The 21416-nt window shown below is 58.0% G+C and overlaps 1 protein-coding gene across 1 annotated transcript in view; it reads right to left on the bottom strand.

The window, feature by feature from the left end:
• TNS1 (tensin 1) overlaps positions 1-21416 on the bottom strand; it is a 132151-nt gene that overhangs the window by 11589 nt on the left and 99146 nt on the right. Inside the window, exons 18-25 of the mRNA XM_077829448.1 lie at positions 16966-17149; positions 11650-12518; positions 9318-9404; positions 4587-4718; positions 3667-3759; positions 2835-2912; positions 1963-2034; positions 325-493 (exon numbers count right to left, since the gene is read on the bottom strand). Coding sequence (XP_077685574.1) covers positions 325-493; positions 1963-2034; positions 2835-2912; positions 3667-3759; positions 4587-4718; positions 9318-9404; positions 11650-12518; positions 16966-17149 — 1684 coding nt within the window. The remainder of the gene's footprint in view (positions 1-324; positions 494-1962; positions 2035-2834; positions 2913-3666; positions 3760-4586; positions 4719-9317; positions 9405-11649; positions 12519-16965; positions 17150-21416) is intronic.

The raw sequence follows: 21416 nt of genomic DNA, 5'->3' as shown, positions 1-21416 counted from the left end.
TAACCATTGGGCAATGCTTCCTCCCCAATCCTCAGCTCCTTCCCAGATCCCGGCTATTCTTCACAGGCCTCCGGTCTGGCCCTCCCCTGACAGCCTGTTCTGGGGGCTCTTCCAGCGTGACACCAACCTCACCGTGGATTTACGTCCACAGAAGCTGCCGGGTTCGGAGGGCAAATTCCTGCAGGGGTGGCCAGCCGCCGCCCTCCTACCTGTTCACCCAGCCCCTCCGCAGCTCGTTCCGTGGTGACCTGTGTGTGCTCGATGCCTGGGCGCCCCCGCGTGATAAGGCCCCCCGCGGGAGCTGGGCCCAGGCGGGGCTCTTACTTTCTCTGGTTGTCTGTCAAGGTGATCCCCTGTGCGGAGACTTTGAAGTGCACGATGATGGCTGCGGGCATGGGCACCAGGGCCAGTGTCTCGCTGATGGCTTTGGCGATGGCCTGTGGGCCCGTCAGCGACTCCATCTCCACCGAGTTGATGAAGATCACGTTACAGGCTGGAAGGGAAACACGGCAGGCGTGAAGGGAAGGGGTGCAAATGTCACCGACGGGCCGGGCACCCACGCGAGGGCCAGCTCACGCTCGGCTATTGTCCTCCACCTTGGGAACTAAGCTACGGCGGGGGGGGCTGGAGAGGGTGCAGAGTGTCGGCTCTCTTGTCTCAAGACCCCCCGCTTCCAGTCCCCAGCTCAGATTACGGGGGAATGTGACGTTTGTGGCTTGGGGCCTGGTTGAGCACGTCCCAAACCCTAACACACTGGCTCTCGGCAGTGCCTAGGGCTGGACAAGAAACGGGGGGTCTGGGGGGGCTGCGGGTCAAGATCGAGGGGCATCGGCAGAGCTCTTTCCATGGGGAATCTGCAGGTAGGGTAGCAGCGGGCTGTGGGTCAAAGCGAGGGGCACGGCAGAGCTGGGGGTGGCGGTGTGGGGGAGTCCAGGATGGGCTGAAGGTCAGGACTGAGGCAGAGCTATGAGGGGGGAACCCAGGCTGAGATACCAGCAGGCTCTGGGGCGTCCGCAGAGCCCTGCCTGGGGGGAACCCAGGACTGGAAAACAGGGAGGGCTGCGAGCTGGGATCGAGGGGCCGCAGAAGAGCTGAGTGTGTCCCCGCGGGGAGCCCAGAACAGGAATAGCAGGGGTGGCTGCTGGTCAGGCTTGAGGGTCCGCAGCAGGGTCCTTTATACAAAACCCTACGGCCAAGCAGCCCCAGGCTTTGCAGGAGATTTGAAATCGAGCTCTGGATCCCAGTGACGGGGCTGGGGCCCATCTCTAACGATGAGGAGCAGCTTTTTGGAACTGCTCCTCCCAGTCGTTCATGGAGCCTCACAGCCCCACCTGGAAGGGAAACAGCCTTATTCCCCAGACACTGAGAGGGGAAGCTCGCAGCCAGGCAGTGGCACAACTGGGAGCGGAACCCAGGAGTCCTGGCACCCCATGCCCTGCTTTAACTATTAGACCATGTTCCTTCACTGAGCTAGGAAAGGAACCCAGGAGTCCTAGCTGCCAGGCCGCACTCTGATCACCAGACCACCCTCCCACCCAGTATATTGGAGCATCGCCTATGTTCAGCGTGACGTTGAGAGAAGCCAAACCCCGGCTATGCAATTCCAGCATGGCACCTGCCCTTCCACTGGGGGCGGGGGCAGAGGTTTGCAAGCCCTCCCTATCTGAATCTTTCTTAACCTAAAAGAACGCCTGTGAGCTGCCTCGTCAGTGCAGCCGCAGGGGCCAGCGTGGCACGGCTGTCCGGTTGGACCCCAGGGCTCCCCCAGGGGCTCTAAGCGCCCCCGCACCGCACGCTTTCGAAGCCTCCGCGCTCTGCCTGCACCTCCGAGGGCGAGCGAAGTGCGTCCGCGGCACACAGCGGGTAAAGTGGAGGAGGCCGCGGTGGAGAACGCCTGCGGAAAGGCGGCCCGATGCAGACGGAGCTCCCTGCCACGCTCCCCGCCACGTCCCGGCCACTCACCGGCTCCCTGCTTGAGCAGGTCTGTCGCCGAGTTGGCGGCTGAGCTTGCCTCTTTCGGTTTGTCCGTGGGATCTAAAAAAAACCGGGGAGAGGAAGGACAGTGACTCCTCCGCCACTAGCCGTCTGGGAATACACGCTGGGGCTCCTACGGCCGGGATCTGCGGGGGCGATCGTGTGATGGAGGAACAATGTCACTGAGGAGCCGTACGCACTGCGCTGGTCTCCATGGGAATCTCTACAGAGATACACCCGAATGGGATGCCCTCTCAGTCTAAGTCATTATGTCGTGTTTGGGGTGCGGATCAGAACTTTCCCGGGGGCTGGGGGAGTTTGGATCCGGGGGGCTGAGGGATCTGATCCCAAAGAGGGATTGTAAGCTCTTTTTGTTCTGGCATTGTACCACGTCAAGAACAATGGGGTCCTGGCCATAGACTCCTAGAGGCACAGACCCATAGGGTTAGGAGGGGCCACCAGGGTCATCTGGCCTAACCCCCTGCCAAGATGCAGGATTTGTTCTGGCTTAACCATCCATCCATTACCCTAGGGCCTAGGAGCTGCAGTCGTGGTACAGCATTCCTCCTAGGCCCCGTGGTAACTCAAATAATACTAATGAGACGGACGGGTCCTGAACATACTACTTGACACACGTGGCTTCTGCCAGAGGACAATGACTCCTGGGCTTGGGTAAGTAAGCCTCGCAGATAAGTAAAGAAGGAACCGAATTCGGAACATCTCCGGGGTCAGACACAGTGTTAGGGATGGGATCTTATAAAGCTTTCCAGTTCCGCCCTGCGGTGCTGAGCAAGGGGAAAAATCCATCCAGCCCCAGACCCCGGTGCATCCTCCATGCCCCATTCCCCTGTGCCTCCTACCTTGGTCGGGAATGACCAGCTTGCAGGGCAAGGCCAGCGGGATGATGGAGTGCTGGTACACCAGAGCAGACAGGCATCCTGGGGAGAGAGCCCGGCAGGGAACACTGTCAGTCTAACGCTGAGGCATGGACACAGCCTGCATTAGAGTGGGGACGTTCCTTCCCCATCAGCTGACAAGCCATCCGCTAGCTTCCCCACCTGCTCGCTTTGGCCCCGACTCGGATCCCCACAGTCATGAGCAGCCCCGGTGACTTCACTGGCACTGCTTGAGTAAGGGGGATACTCAGGGAACCAGACCGGCTCTGTGCTTTCCAGTGTCTCCCACCACCCCATGTCCTGGAGTTCACTGTCGTTCCTTTACACGGCAAGCTCTTTGGGGCCTTGTTCTCCCTCCTTTCGGTAGGAGCCAGACATCTGCACACCCCAAGCACAGGGGATAGGGCTGCCAACCCTCGAGGATTGTCCTGGAGTCTCCAGGAATTAAAGTTTAACCTTGAATTAAAGAGTAGAAACCTCCAGGAATATGTCCAACCAAAACTGGCCACCCTAACAGAGGACCCAGCTTTATTGTCATTCCTGGATGTCTGGTTACCAAACTCCTGGTTAGCTTGTGTTGGTGTTTGGGGGAGGGGGGGGTGACCGTGCTTGTGTGTCACTGTTAGGGAGGTGCTTTTTGGCCTCTGTTCCAGATGCCCACAGGATACCCCAAATCCAGTCATGCCTGTGGTGATTCCTATCAATGCCGCTTACTCCCCACAAGGGGGCGTCGCTGCCACAGGGCACTGAACGGTCCTAGGGCTGAATAAGGGAGGGGAGGGTCATTGCCACTTACCAAAGTTGGGCTCGTTGGGGCATCCTTTTAGCTTCACCCCGCGCGGGCTGGTCTCGATCAGGAAGTGCCTCACCAGCTCATTGGTTATATCTCCTGGGGGGAGAGAGGACGACGTCACTCCGGGCTCCCGGCCCCTCCTGAAACCAACCCCCTTGTGCTCCCTCGGACAGCGGGCTCTGGAGTGGCCTGGCCCCTTAGGGTGAACATCCCTCCTGCCCGCCCCACCCCTCAGTGCACGCTGGGTGATCCAGGCCCCAGGCTCTGGGGAGCGAGAGCAGAGTCCAGGAGCCAGCTGCCCTGGGCTTTGCTTTCCCCGTGGGTGAGCCGAGGGAGCAGTGCAGCTAAGGAATCCCAGCTGGTGCAGCTCGGCCGGAGAGAGCGTCAGCAGCCAGCCGGGGGCCTCCTTTCAAATCCCCCCCGCAGGCTGCATGAAAGAGGCAGGTTCTGAGCTCCAGGCCCCAGTGACGGACACCTGGGCTAACTAACTCCACTGACGTCACTGGGGTCACTCCAGTTTGCACTGGGGTAGGTGGGAGGGGAGCCCGGTCCACAGAACACTATTCTAGACAGCTAGGCTACGGCCCAGGGGCACTTGGGACCAGACACTTCATCCCCAGTGCAGAGAGGGCAGCAGCAGAGAGAAAGGGGACCACGCCCCTGGGCTCTTTGCCCACGAGGACACAGAGACATGCTTTGCTGGCAACCCCCGGCCTGGATCTAAGCTCCCATAACTCAGTGGAAAGGCTCCCACGGGCCAGCCGAGAGCTAAACGCCCTGCATCCCAGGCGGATTCCTGCTGCCTCAGCACATACCCAGCTGCGCTCCGCTGCCCCGAGCGGCCCCGTGCTCAGCCAGCAGAACAATGGGGGGGAAGTACCGTGCGCTCCCGGGGGCTGGCGCGCGGGGGTGGACGACAATACCTTTCTTGTTCTGCTGCAGGATGGTTGGAGGCGGAGAGGCTACTTTCATGGCCAGCCCGTAGGCTCCCCGGAAGGAGTGACTGTCTCGGATAATGAAGGCTCCGGGCTCCCTGTCCTTCAGTAGCGTGATGGCTGGGACGGGAGAGGAGCACAGGAGTCAGGACACGCAATGAGGCAGCTACTGCGCCTCTGAGCACGGAGCAGCTGCCCCAGGAAAGGCAGAAAGCTACACTGGGCGAGTTATGCAGGGTAGCTGTAGCCGTGGTGGTCTCAGGACGTGAGAGAGACAAGATGGGGGAGGTCATATCTTTCATTGGACCAACCACAACCCAGGCTCAAGGGGGACCCCATCCTGAAAGAAATCTTTCCTGGACCCCCACTTCTGACCTTCAAACAACCCTCCAACTTCTCCACGCTCATCGTCAGAAGCAAGCTCCCCACAGACCAGGGCACACCAACCCCAACGGCACCAGACCCTGCCGGAACAGCAGGTACAATATCCCCAGGCATCAAACTGATCGACACCCCCCCACAATAGGCCTTTCAAGATCCATGGGTCCTACACATGCCTAGCACATGTGCTGCACCCCACCCAGTGCACGGCAAGACAATCGCTGCGCTCTTGAATGAACTCACACAGGAAAATGCAAAACACCCTGTCACTTGCGGGAGAACATCGCTCTCGATCTGACCTCTCCGTCCTCGAAGGAAACCTCCACAATACTTTTAAAAGACAAGCCTGCGATCTTTAATTCATAACTCTGCTAGACACTAAAATTCATGGACTGAACAGAGGTGCTGGATTAGTGGTTTATTACAACAATCCGTAACCCACTAGCCCCCCTTTTATGTCCTATGACAGCAGGGGTGTTAACGGGCCACTCTACCTTGAATGGTCCCTTACAATATGTGCTAATTACATATGCTAAACTATCTGTTCCACCTTGCATTTAGCTGCGAGGCTCCAGTACCTTTCCCTGTCTGGCTGGAAAGCTTGTCTCTCTCTCCAACAGAAGCTGATCCAATAAGATATCACCTCCCCCACCTTGTCTCTACAATGGGCGAGGCACAGACTTGGGAGGCTCAAACCTGTCCTCTCCTTTGGACCCGTCACTTGATTTCTCAGACACGGCTGCCAAACATTAAGCATCCCCCTCCCGCCATCCCTCTCTGTAGTAAGTGGTGACCATCACCGTAGTATCTTGGCACCTGCAGAGGCGTTATTCTTATTTATTATTGATATTTACTGTAGCACCTAGGTGCCTGCGTCCTGGCCAGGACCCCAGTGTGCTTGGTGCGGTACAAACAGAACAAAAATTTGGCACCTGCTTCCAAGCCAAGCATAAGACAAGAGCTGGGTCCAAGCAAAGGGTGAGGGGGACAAGGCCACAGGCAGACAGTCTGGTCGGCAGGATGGGCAGCGGTCGCAGCACTCCAGTGGTCGCAGTCTGAACGTCGGCCCTGCATGTGCCTATTACAGAGATGGGCTCCTAGCGTTACCATCCCCCAAGATCTGACAATGTGGCCTCAGCCCTCTTTGTGCCTCAGTTTCTCCTTGTAAAAAGGAGATCATAAGAATCACCTACTGACCTCCTGGGGCCAATGGGCTGTGAGATCTGGTACCCTTTGAGCGCGTTAACTACTGCCACCAGGGAGTGCTTTAGAAATGTTACTATGCTCAAATAAATTGGTTAGTCTCTAAGGTGCCACGAGTACTCCTTTTCTTTTAGCTGCTAATGAATTTCACCTCCCAGTGAGGTTAGTAGCATGATCATTTTCCATTCTGCAGAGAAGGGGAACTGGGAAACAACATCACCAGCCCCGGGTCGCATGTAGGGAGTCAGGGATAGAACCCAGGTGCCCTGACGCCCAGCCCCCTCTCCGAGATCACCTCCCATTTATCTCAATGGGGATATTGTCCTTTGCGTAATCAGCCAAGGGGGGCGGAGAAGGAACAATAGAGAGAAAGAGGCAATAAAGGTGGTTCTGGGCCAGGTGGTGGGGCTGAGGGGTTTGGGCTCCCACATGTCAATGGAACCAGCATTAGGGAAGGGCAAAGTGAACCTGTCGGTGGCCTGGCAGCTGGTGTGTTGTGGCTGCTACTTCTTATAATTGTCAGGTCAGTCTAGAGGATCCCAATGGCCTGCTTTGGCTTTAAAATGCACCAGTCTAGTCATCTCCCTGTGCCTTGTGACACCCCAGTCCCTGGGCCGTATGTCCCTGGGACCTCTCATCGCATACTCAGATTGTCTTTGGGACAGGGATTGCCATTCATCATACACCTGGACAGAGCCTAGCAATATGGGGGCCTGGATCCTGGACGGGGGTGTCTGGGCACTGCCGCAGTACAGCTCAGCAGGGGTAATTAACACGCCAAGATCTCTGCCATGTCACAGGTGTCCTGCCCTGGCGTAAGGAGGTGCTGAGCTCTCCCAAGGGGGATCGGAAGGGATCGAGCAAATGCACCGACACACAGACAATGTCTTTTTATCCCAGCCAGCAGCCTAACCCAGTGGTTCTCAACCAGCGGTATGTGGAGCCCTGGGGGTAGGCAGAGGTCTTCTGGGGGTACATCAACTCCTCTAGATATTTGCCTACTTGTACAACAGGCTACAGAAAAAGCACTAGCGAAGTCAGGACAAATTAAAATTCCATACAGATGATGACTTGTTTACACTGCTCTATATACCGTACACTGAAATGTCAGTACAATATTTATATTCCAACGGATTTATTTTGTAACTCTATGGTAAAAATGAGAAAGGCGGCCATTTGTCAGGAACAGTGTGGCTGGGACACTTTTGTATTTTTATGGCTGATTTTGTAAGCAAGTAGGTTTTAAGTGAGGTGAAACTTGGGGTACGCAAGACAAATCAGCCTCTTGAAAGGGGGACAGTGATCTGGAAAGGTTGAGAGCCCCTGGCCTAACTCTTCCTCCAGGCAGACTGCGAGCCTGGGGTGCATTGCAGCTTCCAACGCACCAGCAGGCTGCAAGATGGACCTGGCCCTGAAGAGCTGAAATTTGCATCCAGAGACAAACTTCTGTAGCTTCACCTTATTCAAGGTCCCTCCTGCCGGCTTCCCCATCATCTTCTCCTGTGTATCTTAGGTGCTTAGCTTGCCCCCTCACCAGAGTATCTGAGCACCTGACAGTCTTTACCATATTTATCCTCACAACCCCTGTGAGGTAGGGCAGTGCCAATGTACAGATGGGGAACTGAGGCACACACACAATAAGGCCCATGTAGGTATGCAGGCAGCACTGTGCTCGGTGTTGCGATGCCTAACTGACTTAGGAACCTACACCTCATTTTCAAAAGGGATTTAGGCACTTACAAGCCTAAATCAGATTGATGGGCAGTAGGATTTAGGTTCCTAAGGGCCTAAATCCCTTTTGAAAATGAGACAAACAGAAATGGGCTTAATCTGCAGCAAGGGACAGTTAGGTTAGTTACTAGGAAGAACTTTCTCAGGATGAGGGTGGTTCAGAATCGGCTTCCTAGGGCGGTTGTGGGAACTCTGTCAATGGAGGTTTTTAAGACCAAGTTAGACAAACCCCTGTCAGAGATGGTCGAGGTCTCCTTGGTCCTGCTATGGGCAGGGCTTGATGACCTCTCAAGGACCCTTCCCCTCTCCAGGTCTAGGATTCGATGACTTGTCCAAGGTCACACAGAATATCTGTGGCACAGCAAGGAATTGAACCTGGGGTTTCCTGGGGCCGAGAGTAGGGTCCAAACCATCCTTCCTCTCTCCCATTACCTGCCACTTACCCACAACCTTTCCCCCAGGAGCCACTTCCTCAGACAGCCCCATTGTCTCCTCTTGCCCGAGCCTCCAGCAGAGGTTCCCTTGGGAACAGGTCCGGGATAGACTGTGGGGTCATTTCTCGGCTGCAAGGAGCGGCTCTCAGAGGAGCCGGGAGGGGAGATTCCTAGCCAAGTGCAAACACTGGCAACATTGCCAGCAGGAACAGAGACAAGCCCTGGCCAGGTTGCTATCCCTCTGCAGGGACTAGCTCTCGGTAGCTCTCGGACTGGCGTCCCTCTGTCATGCCAGTCGGGGGGGTGCGGCAGGCTGGGTCGCAGCAATGTGGGGAGAATGCCCCCAAGCGAGTTAACAAATGAGCAGAGGGCTGAGACGGGTCGGGAACACGGCTCCAGCACTGCCAAGAGGATCGGTGATTGGCTGCTGGCAGAGAGGAGTGGAAGAGCTAAGCCCAAACACAGGTGTGAGATCGGGAAGTGATTCCCCCTCAGGTCAGATTGGCAGGCACTTGGGGGAGGTGGGTTTCGCCTCCTCTGCAGCATGGAGCGTGGATCTCCTGCTGGGGTCATCTGGGTGTATCTCACCAAATCCATTCCCTGTCATTGCCCCCAGTGCACTCGGGCCTGCCTGCTCTCTGCCTCTGGCACACAATGGGTCGGTCTCTTGCGGCTACTTGGGTCTCACCCAAGATCATCCCAAATGTCCAGAGTCACCCAAGCAGCCACAATGTGCAGATACAACCACCCTGGGCGGATGGGATCCCTGGAAAGAACCACGGCGCGATAGAGACGCCCATCTACCAGGGACAGCCCAGGCAGGATGTGGGCAGCCATAACGCCAGGATGTGGGCAAAATGACCCAGGACCAGGATAACCCACATGGTTCTCAGAACCAGCACATGTGTGCACACTGATTCCCAATTCCCATCCCCCCGGCTGCTGCTTTTCACTGGGGCTGGCTACTCACCCTGCTCCCTGGAAATCTCTGGCTTGTACCAATACTTGGACGTGTCCTGGACAAATTTCACGTTGGCCCGCGTCTCGGGGCTGCTGTCTGAGAGAGGGGAAGGAGAGAAACAATCAAGGGAAGCATTCGAGACATGTTTATAGCCACTCCAGATTCACAATTCAGAGGGATCTCACGGTGCAGCCCTCCCAGAGAACAGGACAGGAACAGATACTCTTACTGGTCTTGTTTAGCTGCATCTCTTTGAAAGTATAAATATCTTAATCTTCCTTTAACCCTTGTAAATATCCTGACCCCACCACTAATTCCATCTGGAGATCACAAGGGCACCTCCTCTTCCCCGAACCAGCAAACACTTACGCACAGGCTTCAACTTTCTAAACCCGTTGATGTTGATGGGGATACTCATATGCTGAGAATTAAGCATGTGCTCAAGAGTTTGAAGGATCAGGGACATACGTGGGGTGATAGACCCAGGCTGGTTGGGTACAGCAGAGTATCAAAAGGCAGATATACTGGCTACTGGATAAGCAGTTTTCTGTTCCCTGACCAACCAGAGCAGGGGCTGCTCCACGCTAATGAGAACACCTGACTCCAATTAACCTGCAAAGAGTCAGGTGAGGCCGTTAAGCTAATGTGGCCACCTGACTCTAATTAAGGCTCCTCTGATACTATAAAAGGGCTCACTCCGGTCAGGCCAAAAAAAGCCAGGGGGCCAGAGGAGAGGAAGTGCGGCTGAAGGGCTGGGTAGTGAAGACAACCTCAAGCCACTGGAAAAGGAGCCCTAAGGTAAGGGAGAAGAAGGCGTTAAGAGAGAGAAGCAGGAGAGCTATGGGGAAGAGGCCCAGGGAAATGTAGCAACTCTGGCAGTGAAAGGTCGGCTGCCGACAGCTGTTGCCATTCGGGTCCCTGGGCCGGAACCCGGAGTCGAGGGCGGGCCCGGGTTCCCCCCAACCCGCCACTACTGAAACACCTCCTGGGAGGTGAAAACAGGCCCCCGTCAGGACAGGGGTTGAGCAGTGAGCGCAACCCCCTCCCCCGGCACATTGGAAAGTTGGCACCTGTCGCTCCAGCCCCGGAGTCGGCACCTATGCAAGGAGCCGCAGGTTAACTTCTGAAGAGCCGCATGCAACTCCGGAGCCCTGGTTGGCCCCCCCTGGCCTAACCTGTCAGACGTACCAAGACCGGACGGCTTATGACCTAGGGCGCGCCGTGCTGGCCGTATAAATCCACAAGACCAGCTCTTAGCTGCACTGATTTCCGGGGAGCTACACTGGGCAACACCAGTTGAGGGGTCACCTGAGACAGGCGCAGTTCGAATCCTTTCAGACCGAGTATGATGAAGCAGACGGTGCCCCTTTACAAAAGCCTTCCCCAGAGAGCGCTGGATTCAGCTCTGCCCCGCAGGCGGCAGGGCAAAGGACTATATCCGACCAAGTTGCTTTGACCTCACGGCCTGCAAGCTGTTGTGTTTTTGACATCAACTGTGTGGTGGTTCTTCCTTTGATGCTAGCTCTGTATTTTCCTGTTTTGATTCTGACCGCTAATTTTAGAAGAAGGAAAAGAGGGGGTGGACCTGGGCACCAGCGGTGACTCCTATATATATGTCTCCTGACGTAGGAAGCAAAGCAGATACGCAACCCCTACCACTCCCAGCGGCTCTGTGAACTGTAGGGCACGTGCCTGCAGGAGGTTGCATTGCGGAGGACAGAATCGCAGAGCAGCGGTAGGCAGGACAGTAGCGCTGGGACCAGAGTAATAGCGGCCCTCAGGGGAAAGCCTAAAGGAGCGCAGCGAGCAGGAAATAATCTAGCCTCTGGAGGAGGAGGGTGCTGTGCAGATGCCCGGGGATAACAGTGGAGCGCGCCCATTCTGCGGATCGCAGCACGTAATCTTAAGAGAGCGAGCAGTGCGCTGAGGGGCTGGCCAGGACCCTAAGTACATCAGATACCCTGCCAGGTCCCAACCCTAATGTACTTCCCCAGCTAACGGGAGCGCGGCCCGAGTGAGGACTGGGTGAGAACTGAGCCAGGACCTTGGGATTTATACCCAGGGTCCGACCCATTGCTAATGGCAGGTGCAAAGGAGGGGAAAGCCCAAGATCCATTTGATCATTCAGAGGAGGCCCTCTGGTGGGGGGAGAAGCCCTCCGGGGAGTCCGCTCTGAAGCAGGCTGTGAAGGACAGCGCCGTCTAGCTGGAGAGCACTTGGCCTTTGGAGAGAACGTGTCCTCCAGGACCATAGGCCCCCCCCATCCCCACCCCCTCCGGCCTGCCCCCAGGCACCTGCCCCACGCTCTAGGGTTCCCGCGCCGCGATGGGCGAGCCCTTACCTGGCAGCGAGAGCTTGGAGAAGTCGGGCAGTGTGTGCGGGTACGCCACGCTGCTCCCGCCGATGGGGCTGGACATGCCGCTGGAGACGGGCGAGGACATCTTGCCATTCACCGTGGCGTAGTTAGGCAGGCTGTTGGACCGCTCCCCGGCCGACATCCTCCTCTTCTCGGGCAGCACCGGCTGCGGCAGGGGGCTGCCCTGCCGGTAGGTGGCGGAGTCCGGGGAGGAGGACTGCGGGCTGCTCAAGCCGGGATAGTAGGCCGGGGACATGGGGAACGACGGAGTGGAGGGGGGCTGGTACCCCGAGGCGCTGCTCTGCCGGGACAGCGTGGGGCGCTGCTCCTCCGGGGTGGAATAGCCGTACATGATGTGCCTGTCCATGCTGGGGCTGCCGGCCACACCGGGTGCACCGCCTCCCTTAGCGGCCTGGTGCCTACCGAGGCTCGGGCTGCCCGGGGTCCCAGCCAGGTGGGTGCCCACGGGGTGCCTGCCCAGGCCGGGGCTCCCGGGAGCAGCTGCCATGCCAGGATTGAGTGCTCTTCGCCCGAAGCCGGGGCTCGGCGGCGTGTTGGTGGCCACCGTCCTGTGAAGGGTGTGGGGGCTCCCCGGCAGGACGTGAACACCCACCACGCTGACCTGGGGCTGCGGCCTCGTGTGGGCGTCTTGCTGCGCGCCGGCTCGGCCATCGGGGTACTCGGGGCTCACGTAGAGGGAGCCCGCGGGGCCCCCCTGGCTGAAGGACACCGGCGAGGCGTTTTGGTAGCTGCTGTGTGCCGACGGCACCCGGGAGCTGGACTCGGCTGAGGGCCGCGGGGGCATGGCGGTGCTGTGGCCACTGCTCTCCGACGGGTAGCTGCGGATCGACACCCTGGGAAAGGCAAGGGACGAGCTCAGCTCGCACTGCTCCACGCCAGGCTCACTGCTGCCTGAGTTAGTTACTGGCCTCCCTCTGGTGCACATCACCGTACCCTCAGGGCAACTCGTGTAGGTCAGTCACCACACCACACCTGAGGCACTGGGAAAGCAAGACCCAGATCCTTAAAGTCCCATTGATTTCAGTGGGAGTTAAGTGCGTCAATACCGTTGAGGATCTGGGTGTGAGTGACTTGCCCAAGGCCACCCAGGAAATCTGTGGCAGAGCCAGGAATCAAACCCAGACCTCCCAAGCCCCACTTCAGTGTCCGAGCCACAAGATCACCCTCCCTTTGCTGTGGAATTGGCTCCGTCGGGCCCCAGGTGCTTGTGCCAAGGCCCCATTTTCCAGCGTCCCAGCTTAGCATCTGGCTGCAAACTGCTGTCGGTGCGTGCCCACACCAGACCTGCCTTCTGGAATACCCACCGGCTGGCTGGAAACACAGGTAGGCGCAAAGCAGCCATTTGCCAGCACGGCAGCCTAGGTGGGAAGCTTTGAAACTTTGTTCCTCTGTATCTAGCCTGAAAGCCCAGGTCTGCCCCTGCCCAACCCAGCAGCACTGTGCCATCTTGAGGCAACAGGAGGAACTTTACAACCCAAAGGATCCTGCAGAGTGTTAGACAAATACATCAGGATAGTACAAGTCAGAACCAGCTCCCCGAAGATTCAGGTCCCTAACTTCCACTGATGTCAGAGGGCGTTAGGTGTCTGAATAGCTTTGAAAGCATCTAGAGAGCTCAGGCCCAGATCCTCAAAGGAGAGTGTGTTTCCTTCTAGGGATAGCACAGATAGGGAAACGGAGGCACGGAGCGGCCAAGTGACCTGGCCAGGTGACACAGTGACCCAGTTCTCCTGACTTCCATTCCCCCCGGCCCTGTCTACTGGATCATGCTGAAACAAACGATCGACAGCTAGACACAACACTGAAATGCAGCCATCCTGCCCCTCTGTCTACTGAACCTTCCCCTACAAGAGCAGGATGCTTCCGGCAGGGAAGCCGATGCCTACGTACCCCTGCTCTCTGACTCTGTCTCCGGTCGGCAAACAGCTCAGCCCGTGGAGGGAAGAGAGAGCAGAGGGGGCTGCTCTTCTCTGAGTCTATACGTGATGGGACTGATGCCCAGACGCCCTGGTCATGGTGACACCTTCCAAAGAAATTCATAATACCATGCAGCTCAGCAGGGATGACCGAACTGCAGAAGGAACTAGGGCAGGAGTGGGCAAACGTTTGGCCCAAGGGCCACATCAGGGCATGGACATTGTATGGCAGGCCATGAATGCTCACGAAATTGGGGTTGGAGTGCGGGAGGGGGTGAGGGCTCCGGCTGGAGGCACAGGCTCTGGAGTGGGGCCAGAAATGAGGGATTCAGGGTGTGGGAGGGGACTCTGGGCTGGGGCAGGGGGTTCGGGCATGGGAGGGGGTAAGGGCTCTGGCAGGGGGTGCAGGTTCTGGGGTGGGTTGGGGATGAGGGGTTTGGGGTATAGGAGGGTGCTCCGGGCTAGGCCAAGGGGTTCAGAGGGAGGGAGAGGGATCAGGGCTGGGGCTGTGGGTTGGGGTGCAGGAGGGGATCAGGAGTGCAGGCTCCGGGCTGCGCTTACCTCCTCAAGCAGCTCCTGGAAGCAGCGGCATGTCCCGCCTCCGGCTCCAATGCGGAGGCGCAGCCAGACGGCTCTGCGCGCTGCCCCGTCCGCAGGCGCCGCCCCTGCAGCTCCCATTGGCCGCGGTTCCTAGCCAATAGGAGCTGCAGGGGTGGTGCTTGGGGTGGGGGCAGCGCACGAAGCCCTCTGGCTGCCCCTACGCATAGGAGCCGAAGGGGGGACATGCTGCTGCTTCTGGGAGCCGCGCAGAGCAGGGCAAGCCCCAGACCTCGCTCCCCAGTGGGAGCTAGAGGGCCGGATTAAAATGGCTGGTGGTCAGGGCCTTAGGTTTTTGTGTCCTGGGTTCCCCTGATGCCTGGGGCACCGAACACCAACTGATTGGTCACCGGGCCTGAGCAGTGACCAACCCACCATTGCAGCCACACACCTGAGCGTGTCCTCGGTCAAAACCATGCAGCCCCACATGGTTCGCAATGAGCCCAGCAGGCTCTCAGGGGGAACACCAGGCGTGCAGGAGCAGCCGCTCCAGGGGACTTTTCTCAGGAGTCGGTCAGTCGTTTGGGACCTGATCCTGTACAATGGCTTGGTGCTGGGCACCCCCAGAGCTCACCGGCTTCGGAGGGAGGCCTTGGGGCTCAGCACCGCCCGACAGGGGGCCTTTGGACTAATCAGGGTAAGTCAGAAAGGGGCTCTGTGCATGGCGGGCGAAGGGAAGGAAGGGCTGTGAGTCCTCCTACTCCCAGAATGGGGGTTGCTGGGGTCCGAGGGCTCGCTGGGGCCCTGCCCACCCACTGGGCATGAGAAGTGTCTATCCCAGCCCACTGGGAAAGGAGAGGAAGGGGTTAGCTAGAGCCAGGGTGTGACGAAGCAGGACTGTTCTTAATGTTTCCTCTGAATAATATGGGGGTGCCTCAGTTTCCCCTAGGCAGTTCTTAAGTATCTAGGGGGTGGGATAAGGGTGTATGATCGTTGCAGAGCCCTAGAGGGCAGGTATGTGCAGGGGTCTGGACACAGAATGGCCGACACCCTGTTTCCTGACCACCGATGGCCTGGTCCTTCCCCCTGCAAGGTGAGAGCTAAAGGGTTGGAGAACAAAGGAATCCGGTGACCTCCTGGCCCGGGAAAGGGACAAAGCCCAGAGGAATGGGGGCTGGCAGGACTTTCAGTTGGGGGCTGGCTGGGGACATGGAGTGAAGGGCAGACGTGGTTGTCTGGCTCACTGCCCTCCACAATGGACCCAGCTGAGGGGTCCTGTTCTCTGCAGCTACAAGCTGTGTGTTAGACCATGTTCCTGTCGTCTAATAAACCTTCTGTGTTACTGGCTGGCTGAGAGTCCCGTCTGACTGCGGAGTTGGGGGGCAGGACCCTCTGGCCCCCCAGGACCCCGCCTGGGCAGACTCGCTGGGGGAAGCGCACGGAGGGGCAGAGGAGGCTGAATGCTCCGAGGTCAGACCCAGGAAGGGGGGAGCCGGGGGAGCTGTGTGTCCTGCAGACAGGCTGCTCCCAGAGAGGAGACTCCCCCAGAGTCCTGCCTGGCTTCATGGGGAGCAGTTCCAGAGCATCGCCCGGGGGCTCCGTGACACGGGGTGACAGGAGCAGCCTTTCAGACGCAGGATGGCCCCCTGCAGCACCCAGTCCCCGCAGCTCCATCCGGCAGGGAACAGCCAGGAGCAGCAGCAAGCCCGGGGCGCGAGCTGCGAGGGGGCCGAGCCAGCGGACAATCCCCACTCCCCACGCTGCACTGCCGCCAGATCACACCCGTGGACACGCCCTCCCGATCACACCCGCGGACACGCCCTCCCAACCACCCCCCTGCACACACAACCCTACATGCGTGCACACAACCGCACACACACACAACCCTACATGCGTGCACACAACCGCACACACACACACAACCCTACATGCGTGCACACAACCGCACACACACACACAACCCTACATGCGTGCACACAACCGCACACACACACAACCCTACATGCGTGCACACAACCGCACACACACACAACCCTACATGCGTGCACACAACCGCGCACACACACAACCCTACATGCGTGCACACAACCGCACACACACACAACCCTACATGCGTGCACACAACCGCACACACACACAACCCTACATGCGTGCACACAACCGCGCACACACACAACCCTACATGCGTGCACACAACCGCACACACACACACAACCCTACATGCGTGCACACAACCGCACACACACACAACCCTACATGCGTGCACACAACCGCACACACACACACACAACCCTACATGCGTGCACACACATACCCCGACACGTGTGCCCATGCAAACCCCCCATGCGCACACACCCCACACCTCCCAAGCGCACACGCAACCACACATCCACCCCTGTTTCCCCTACACACAACCAGCTACACCCACCCCCTCCCCACACTGTCTTGTACACACCCACCCTCTCTTCGACCACATCCTCATTCATGCACACAACCCCCCTCAAACCCACACAACCGCAGACCCTCTCGAATACACACGGGAAAAACCTTACACACACCCCCTTGTCCCCCCAAACACACTCTCCCCGCCACACCCCCATGTACCCCTGGACACAACCACCTACACACACACACTTCCTGACCCTGTGGTGACAGCTGACACCCTGAAGCATGAGAATGCACAGCTGCAAACTGACCACAGCACGGCCCTTATTCGTGTGACCCAAGTCATTGATGGGCGTGTTCAGGTGAGGAAGGGCTGAAGGGCAAAGCACTCCTGGAGTTAAACCCAGCACTATAGGGGTCCCCAGTGCCCGGCTCTCCTTACCCGTCCATGCTGTGAATGGGGCTGCTGGTGGAGATGGGGCTGGGGGAGGTGAAGGAGTTCATGAAGGCCCCGTTCCTCATTGGTGTCTCAGTGCTGTAGGCCTGTGGAGTTGGGGGGCTCTGGGGCGTCCCCCCGCCCCCCGTCGCCGCCTTGCGGGCCACTGACTCCACATAGGTCCTGGAACCTGGGGGGCAAAAGGAAAGGAAGGGTGAAGCTGGCGACTGACCCGGGGAGGTCGGCGTGCATGTGCCCTTTGGCTGCAGCTCAGGATCGGGGCCGATCACAGCCAGGGCCCGAATATCAGTCACCCCGTTTCAAATCGATAACCCCGTCGCGGCCGCGACAGCTGATCTGAGAAATCCACTGCATCCCCATCATCCCACACCAAGCAATGAATGAAATCCCCCCACCTCCACCCAGCTAGGGCGTTGCCAAAACAGATGCATCGTGTGACACAGCCCCCGGCCCCCTCTGAATCGTCTTCCCCGTCATTCCTCCCTACATGAGTCTTGTGCAACACACAGCTTCGTGCCTGTTACACATTGCAGGCACCACTGTGCCCATGAGAAGTCAGTCCTCGTCATCATTTAAAAATAGATCCTTTTGAATCACCCCCGCCAGACATGCAGCTGGCTAAGCAGAGTTACTGTATGACTGGCCGTAAGTAACCCCTGTCCCACCTCCCTGCACACTGGCTCACTCCTAAGATGAGACTGTGACTCCACCAGGCGGGAACGCTTTCCGCTGCACGCCCAGCACGGGCTGGAGAAATCAATCACACGAGGTGCCCATGGCAGACAAAACCTGGTGTCTTTTTAAGGTGCAAAGCCCAGCTGCGGCCTGGCAGCTTGGGAGGTGCCTTCTCAGACAGGGGGCGCCTTAATTTAGATCCAGCCAAACTGAACTTCTTACGTCTACACGGGAGCTGGCAGTGTAATGAGACAGACCCAGCTCGAGTTTAGACGTACCCTCGTCCCCCAACCTCGAGGCATTTATCTCCAAGTATGTTCACCAACAGAGGAATGAGCTGGATCTAATCCTTGCATCCACCTTCCCGGGGTTACCCCGAATTTGCCCTCTTGGGACTGCAGTGAAATGGACTCTCCCATCTCTGCATCTCCAACCCCCAGCTTCTCTCTCTTACGAGCCGCAGGTGAGAAAAGCAAACAGGAGCCACCATCTGGCCAGGCAGTTAAAGACTCCCCCATCTCTGCCCACTGCATTGCTGAGGGTGATCTCAGCCTGTCACGCCCACAGGGCTGGTGCCTCAGGACGGCCTCGTTCCATTTCTGGAAGCAGCTGGGTTCAGTGTCTGGTCTAGCGTGGCTGCGGTGTGTCCCGAGAGCACCGGCAGGGGGAAGGATGGGCAGGCCCTTGGGGTGCACTGCTGCACGCTGGGGGTGAAGTGAGATGGCTTCTCTGAACCCCAAGAGGCAGCAACGATCGTCTCGAGAACCGAAACTCACCATTGTGTCGAACCATGAGCCCAAGTCCGGGCCGTTCTGCCGGCCGCCGCAGGAACACGCGTTGCCCTGCAATCCGCGGGATGGCCGCAGGGCAACCATCTGCAGTGGCCCAGCTCCATCCTCTCAAACAAAGGTAACTCCCAATGATGAGGGGAGAAACCTTGCTACAGCCTCCCATCCTTCCCACCCCATCGCTGCGTGGCAGGAAGGATGGCAGAGCCGGTGCCCTCTACGCCCGGAGGGGATGGAACCCGACAGAACTAGGCGGCTTTCCGACACGGCCGGTGCAGGGCGGGACAATGCTCGCCAGGCCCCTCTCTTTGGACCCTGCGAGCCACAAACCCGCTGAGCAGCCACTGGCCCGGGTCACCCCCGCGGCGAGCCGGGCAAGCTGCCCTCCAGGGCCCCATGCCCGCCCAGACTATCGGCGATGACCGCGACGTCAGCTCCCCCGGGGGCGTAAAGCAGCGTGACACTGACCTCAGTGGAGCAATGCTCATTTACACCAGCTGCCGGATCTGGCCCCCCAACATGTAGAAGCCGGGCACGTTCGGAGAGAGCTGACTAACCGCCCTGCAGTGCGCTCGTTCCCCAGACGGCAGCAGAGTCGTCGCCTAGACCCCCCCGCGCCCTGCCAGCTCCGGACGCGGTCACCCTGCTCAGACAGCCGCATGGTTTCCAGGCTTTAGAGACCCGTCCCCCTTTGCCCCCCGGAGGCGGCTTCTCAGAGACTCTTCCCAGAGTTCTGGGCCCTCCCGCTTCAGCCCCACAAGGCTTCCATCTCCTACCCCCTTCCACACTCACCCCATTCCTCCTCTGCCCCCTGCCTGGCTCCCCCTTTGGCCCCAATCCCCCCGGGTATAAACACCCAGTTCTTGCCTGCATCCCTTCCCCCCACCTTTGCAGCCCCCACTCCGAGGAGAAGGCAACGAGCCCTGGGATTGTTCCTGCTTTTCCCAACAGAGGCGCCCCGTTCTCATGCTCCCTGCCTCCCTGGCTGTCTTACTCCCCGCCTGCCTGGGGGACCTTGCCCTGACCCTGCCTTCACCCGGGCGGCAGGGCCGCACCGTGGCCTCGTCTGAGTGCGTGAGCGAGTCCAGGAGGCTCGGGAACCTTCACCCTCTGCCTCCCGCCCGTCCTCGCCAGTGCCAGCCCCCTCTCCACTATCCCACAGGCGGCTCCTGCGAATGCTGTCCATGCCCCATCAGGGCCTGGCGTCACTGTGGGCTGGTGCCAAGCTGCCTTCCCGCTTCTCCCGGCCAGCACCCAGCGTGAATTTCTGCCTCTTGCTGAAGGAAATGAGGTGCGGGGGAGGGTGTTATACCAGGGACCCTAGAATCCTAGAATATCAGGGTTGGAAGGGACCTCAGGAGGTCATCTAGTCCAACCCCCTGCTCAAAGCAGGACCAATCCCCAATTTTTGACCCAAATGGCCCCCTCAAGGATTGAACTCACAACCCTGGGTTTAGCAGGCCAATGCTCAAACCACTGAGCTATCCCTCCCATATGACGTGAGTGGCACTGCCCGCAAAGACCTGAGATTCACCCACCAGCCGGCCTTGCCTCCTTGTCTCGCAAAGCCACGTGTCTAGCAGCAGGGCTTTTTCAGCCTTTCCATTCCGTGAGCGACTGCATCAGAGACCCCCCTCTTCCCCTGGACCCTTCTCCCCTCCTACAATTCACTGGAGGAGCCATTCCCGCGTAGGCAAGGCCGGGGGTAAGATAACCCCAGAGATCTTTGGCATCTCTAGTGCAGTGGGCGGCATACGCAATACACGGCTGGAAATAAAACGGACCCCTACGGTGATTAGTTAACGTCACCGCGGCTCCTGAGTGGCTAAGAAGTGAGCACGCCCTATTATTCTGTTACCCAGTCTCCTCCCCCACCAGCCATGGTCTATTTGTCTGATCGCCTGTAGCCCGTGAGCTTTTTGGGGTAGAGGCTACCAGGTACCCTCTGCCTGGTATAAGCTCTCCGTCCAGCCCTGCCCCGCCCTGCATAATCAGATGGGGCAGGAGCTGACCTCTGAAGGGAGCTGGGCTAATCTTTTCCTACAGAACATTCCAGCTGGGTTTCGGGATTTTCACTGAACTCGGCACTTGGGTCCGCTCGGCCGGGGCCAAAGTGCTGCTTAGGGTGACCTGCAGAATGGGGGTAATACACCTTCCCCCGCTTCGGTCATTAAATCCTGCTCCCTGCCCCGACCAAAATTCGCCAGTCCAAGTGCATGAGTCCGCCTGTCAGGGGTTCGGGAGAAATGGCTGCAGAACGGCAGCGACACAAGGGAAATCAGGGGCATGGGCAAAGAAGAGAGGAGGTGGGTGTGCCACGTTTGGGGGCAGAAAAGAGAGTTTGGCATATTTTTTTAGATTAAAAATGTAGAGCTCATCTGTTCTGATTTTTCTGCTAGGGCTCTATGGATGATATCTTAAGAACAAAGGAAGAGACACATGAACAATTGAGGGTGGGTGGGAGCTCATTATAACCCCCAAAATGCCAGAGAGACACCCGGATACACACAGGGTATTATTTTTAAAGGGCCCTCAATCCATTCTCTGTCCTTGCAGGTAGAAATTCAGATATTCAGCATTCAGCTGGTCAGATCTGGAGGACCATCCAGTAAATTAGAACTTGAACATCTGCACCTGTGATTTTGTGCTCATAATTCACTTGCAAAACTGGACGTTGACTTCAAAAGACTGGGGGGGGTGTGAATGCGTGTGTGCGCGTGTGTTTGTTTGTTTGTAAAAAGATGCTGTTTAAACATAAATCAACAGTGCACAAATTCAGTGTAGACAGTCTGACTAGAGGACTAGTGCAGAAAAACCTGCAGCTCCTTTCTATTCTAATTGACTATATTATTGGCCAAATTCTCTATCCCATTATCTATCAGGGATTTATCAATGTATCTATCAAGGTACACGCGGACAGGAACACAGCTATAGTTTCCACAGCGCCGAGCTAAACCCTGCTTCGCTTTACAC

This window comes from Eretmochelys imbricata, chromosome 11 (assembly GCF_965152235.1).
Source record: "Eretmochelys imbricata isolate rEreImb1 chromosome 11, rEreImb1.hap1, whole genome shotgun sequence".
Lineage (NCBI taxonomy): Eukaryota > Metazoa > Chordata > Testudines > Cheloniidae > Eretmochelys > Eretmochelys imbricata.
Note: the sequence above shows the minus strand (reverse complement) of the source record. Positions and strands in the feature narration are given on the sequence as shown.